Source organism: Panthera leo, chromosome F3, assembly GCF_018350215.1.
Source record: "Panthera leo isolate Ple1 chromosome F3, P.leo_Ple1_pat1.1, whole genome shotgun sequence".
Classification (NCBI taxonomy): Eukaryota; Metazoa; Chordata; class Mammalia; order Carnivora; family Felidae; genus Panthera; species Panthera leo.
This window is the reverse complement of record NC_056696.1, coordinates 64,773,068-64,777,255: the sequence shown is the minus strand read 5'-3', so window position 1 is coordinate 64,777,255 and position 4,188 is coordinate 64,773,068. Positions and strand designations below refer to the sequence as shown.

The 4,188-nt window shown below is 60.1% G+C and overlaps 1 protein-coding gene across 1 annotated transcript; it reads right to left on the bottom strand.

The window, feature by feature from the left end:
• Nucleotides 1-875: 875 nt before the first annotated feature.
• Nucleotides 876-3,793, bottom strand: LOC122211555 (Fc receptor-like protein 6). Its single transcript, XM_042924788.1, has 5 exons — nucleotides 3,628-3,793; nucleotides 2,220-2,612; nucleotides 1,538-1,822; nucleotides 1,200-1,312; nucleotides 876-944 (listed from the first exon to the last, which is right to left on the bottom strand). The coding sequence occupies exons 1-5, from the start codon at nucleotides 3,791-3,793 to the stop codon at nucleotides 876-878; spliced, it is 1,026 nt and encodes a 341-aa protein (XP_042780722.1).
• Between the last annotated feature and the right edge of the window lie 395 nt (nucleotides 3,794-4,188).

The window sequence follows — 4,188 nt, the reverse complement described above, 5'->3', positions numbered from 1 at the left end:
TGTTCGCCATTGTGCCTTATGACAGGGAAAGGCTGCCCGTGAAAGGCAGCCTCGAGCAGAAGGGCACGGGCCCGGGGAAAGTACCAAACGCGTCCTGTCCCCGGTTACGCTCCGCACCCACATGACAACACACACGGAAAAGTTCCGGTGCCCGTTCTGTTGGAGCTTGATGACCTCAGCCCACGCGGCTGCCCGTTAGCGTCCTGCCCTTCCGAAGGCCCGGCTGGTACCTTCCGCATCCAGTCCCTCTGGCGGTAGAAATGATGCCACATGTCCCGAAACCCTCATCATAAGCCATGTTATTAGACTGGTGGCCGAGGTCCCCGTGCAAACAGAGACACTCCTCTGGGACACGACACCGCTAAGGACCAACCCAGCAGCCCCTGGCAAAGACCAGACCTCTCCTTGGGTAAAGTTAATTCTTCACGACACAACGTTAAATTCATTTTCAGACAAGGTGACAAGGAGGAAAGAAGAAACACACACGCCAACCTTCCAAAGTGCATCCGTCCAGGCACAACCAGACCCCTGACCGCTGCCCGTCGCTGGGGTAACATCCCCAGGGAGAAGCGAAGGGACACCGTGTGCCCACAGCTTCTGAGCCCCTCTGTGAGCTGGCTGTGCTGCTCGCGTGGGAGCAGGGGGCAGGGGGGTGCCCGGCCCTGAGCGGGAGAAGAGGGACATCTCCCAGCACCTCCGGGAGGAGGAACGGCACGGAGATGCCGGTGGACTCCGGGGTGGACAGGCCTCACCCCCCCTCTGCTCTGTCACCAGGTGAGGGATTCCCAGGCCGAGTAGGTGACGTGGACCCAGTGCGGTACCAGGGGAGGCCTGGCGGCTTTGCAGAAGTGTCTGGAAAGGACGTCGAGTCAAGCTCAGAGCTGGCACCCAGGGCCCGGGGCCTCCGAGCCGCTCTCGCCAGGGTCCAGGTAGAGGTTCCTCTCCTGCAGACAAGACAGGCCGCGGGGTGTGCCGTGTACCGAAAGCCTGTGTCCCCCCAAATTCGTATGCCGAAGCCCCACCCCCCCCAAGAGATTGTCTTTGGAGTTGCAGCCTATGGGAGGTCACGAGGCGGGGCCTCATGGCAACATTAGCACCCTGAGAAGAAGAGATAGCAGAGGGTCTCCTCCCCCAACCCCTCCCCCCACCCCTCCCCCCACCCCCCAAGCCTAAAGAAGGGAACCCAGCATGAGACTGACCTTCCTACCATCTCGACAGACCACTTCCAGCCTCCAGGACAGTGAGGACATATTTTCATTGTTGAAGCTCCCCCGCCCCACCGCCCGGACACTTCGTGATGGCAGCCGAGCGTCTGTTAGAGGGAGAGGCGGGGAGAGCCCCACAGAGGCACGCACGGGAGAAGGAGCAGAGAGAGGCGGGCGCGGGGCCCTGTGTGCAGATGGGTTCCACACCCTCAGGAAGCCTGGCCCCCCTCCACTCTTCCCCGTGTGCAGGCACCCTCTCCGTGGAGCCCGCCACATCTCTTCTCCCCTGTTGCTGGAGTGGACCTCTCTGCGGACCAGCCTCTGCCACTCACCCTGCACCCTGACCTCCAGCTGGGGGCTCTGCTTCTGGGTCACACCACCCTCAAGGGTGGCCCGGCACCAGGAAAGCCCAGAGTCTCTCTCCTGGGCTCCTGGGAGGCAGAGCTCCGTGTGGGGGCCCCGGTCCTGCAAGGTGCTGGCATCTCTGTGGAAGGAGAAGAGGAGCCTCGAGGCCGACTTCTGGGGGTGCAGCTTCGTCTGGCATCTCAGGGTCAGCGGGCTCCCCTCACGGAGCTCGGGAGAGGGGACAGCGCTCAGCACAGGAGGCGGGAACGGCTCTGGGGAGATGTGGGCCCAGGCTCAGGGGGGGCCTCCTGAACCCTGAGTCCCCAGAGGCCGGGTCCAAGCCAGAGCGCATCCCAGGTCACAGCCCCACGCCCCACGGGAGACCCTGTCATTGTGTCCCAGGACCCACCTCCCAGCTACGACCCACACTGCCAGAGCCTCTCTGGAGTCCTGAGCCAAAGCCAGAGGGCCGTAGGGGTCAGCTGGTCCCCAGAGGGGAAGGGTCTGGCCCAGACTGGTTCAGGGCACTTCCTTCCCCTGGCTCTAAACGGGGGCCCTGTGGTCACCTGGCATCAGGGGCAGCCAGAGGGACAGCTGCTGACCTCTAGAGACCAGATCCCTGAGCGGCATCCCAGCCCCACCCCCGACCCCCCTGAGCTGGTGACTCACCTTGGACTTGAACCTTGACCAGCTCTGAGGTTTGTCTGCCCAGGTATGGGACGTAGGCCACCTTCCCAGAGCAGCTGTACTGGCCGCTGCTTTCCAGGGTAGCTATCCCCACGGACAGGGACCATCTGGTCTTCGGGGTTTGGAATAATCTTCTGTCTTTGTAGAACTTCACCTGGGACAGGACGTTGTTCGCCGATCCATGACATCGCAGAGTCAGGGCGTCTCCCTCGAACACGGGGTCTGGCCAGGCTCGAGGTGCAGCCAGGCTGTGAGACAGGGGAACAGGGTGGCCCCGGAGCCACACACTGCGTGGGCGTTTTCTCCCTCTGTCCCCACCACCCCCCCAAGCCCGCCTCAGGCCTCCCCCTGGGGACACAGGCTGCTGGATGGCACCTGCTGAGCCGCCCGACCCCCAGGCCTTCCTGCCAGACCTGGGCGGGGCCTCTGCTTTCCTCTCCCCTCCCCCTCCTCCCCTCCTTCCTCTCCCCTGCCTCTTCTCCTCACCCTTGAGCTCACAAACTTATGAGATCATAACCTGAGCCAAAATCAAGAGTCAGACGCTTAACCAACTGAGCCACGCAGCTGCCCCAGTTAAAGCATTTGTTAATGGAGAACTGGCGAAATCAGTTACGGTCCAGCCATATAGTGAAATCTACTGTGGCCGTGAGAAAACAAGGGGTAGGTCCAGAAATACCTACTGTCTGGAATGAGCTCCATGATAAAGCGTTAATAGAAGAAAATTAAATGCGACGTGTGGAACCACGTGTACAGTGAAACTCCATTTGTGTATTTTAAAATATGCACATACACATTCACATGTATATATATGTCTGCTTATGCATATGGATTTCTTAGACTATAGACAGCAGACCGGGTAAGTCACGGGCTAGGATTGGGAAGAAACAGCTTTCACAACATGCTTCTTTGTTCTTTAATTTTTTTTAATGTTTATTTATATTTGAGAGAGAGAGCGCGTGAGCGGGGAAGGGGCAGAGAGGGAGACACAGAACCCGAAGCAGGCTCCAGCACAGAGCCCGACGCGGGGCTCCAACTCACGAACTGCGAGATCATGGCCTGAGCCGAAGTCGGACGCTCAACCGACTGAGCCACCCAGGTGCCCCTTCTTTGTTCTTAAAAGAAAAAATTTCTGGGGCGCCTGGGTGGCTCAGTCGGTTGAGCGTCCGACTTCGGCTCAGGCCATGATCTCGCGGTTTGTGGGTTTGAGCCCCGCGTCGGGCTCTGTGGTGACGGCTCGGAGCCTGGAGCCTGCTTCGGATTCCGTGTCTCCCTCTCTCTCTGCCCCTCCCCCACTTGTGCACTATCTCACTCTGTCTCTCAAAAATAAATAAATGTAAAAAAAAAAATTTTTTTTAAAGGAAAGATTCCAACCTCCCTTATTTCCCCATACGGCCTTCAGTCAAGCCCTGGTACTTGAAGACGGCCCCCCAGCCCCCTGCAGGGACAGGCTCCTTGCCCAGAAGGTCCTGGGCAGGGGAGCAGCAGAGGACGTGGGAGCGGACCCCGGGAGCCAGAGTCCAGGGGGCCAATGCCCAGGCGGGAGGCCTGAGCCACATCCTTGGTGTTCCCCACCGTGTCGCAGGTGGTAGTGGAAGAGGTGAGGTTAGCAGGTACGCTCTTTACTCAGAGACAAAAAGAAGGATTTTCTGCCAGAAGTCGGTTTTGGCATCACATTCTTGGATTCAGTGTCCCCGTAGGATGTCCCTGGCAGGCCTGGGCTTCAGCTGGCGGGGAGGCCTGGGTGCGTCGGGGGTCACGTCTGCGAAAGGGCAGGGCGGACCCAGACCCAGATGTCTGTCACTAGGCACCGGGATGAGAGGGAGGAGCAGGCGCGAAGAGCCCCTGGGGCTGCCCCGGCCTCCAGATGTGGGATATGCCACTGGGCGGATGGGCGCCGAAGCCTGAGCTCTGGAAGGTGGGGCCACCCCTCCAACTGATCTAGAGCCAAGGG

Bases quoted from the DNA above. Each gene is read 5' to 3' on its own strand.
- LOC122211555 (XM_042924788.1), bottom strand. From the start codon at position 3,793: ATGTGGCTCAGGCCTCCCGCCTGGGCATTGGCCCCCTGGACTCTGGCT. The intron at 2,613-3,627 runs GTATGGGGAAAT...GCGGCTCAGCAG, and splicing joins CCAGGGCTTGACTGAAGGCC to GTGCCATCCAGCAGCCTGTG. The intron at 1,823-2,219 runs GTGAGTCACCAG...ACATCTCCCCAG, and splicing joins GGTCAAGGTTCAAGTCCAAG to AGCCGTTCCCGCCTCCTGTG.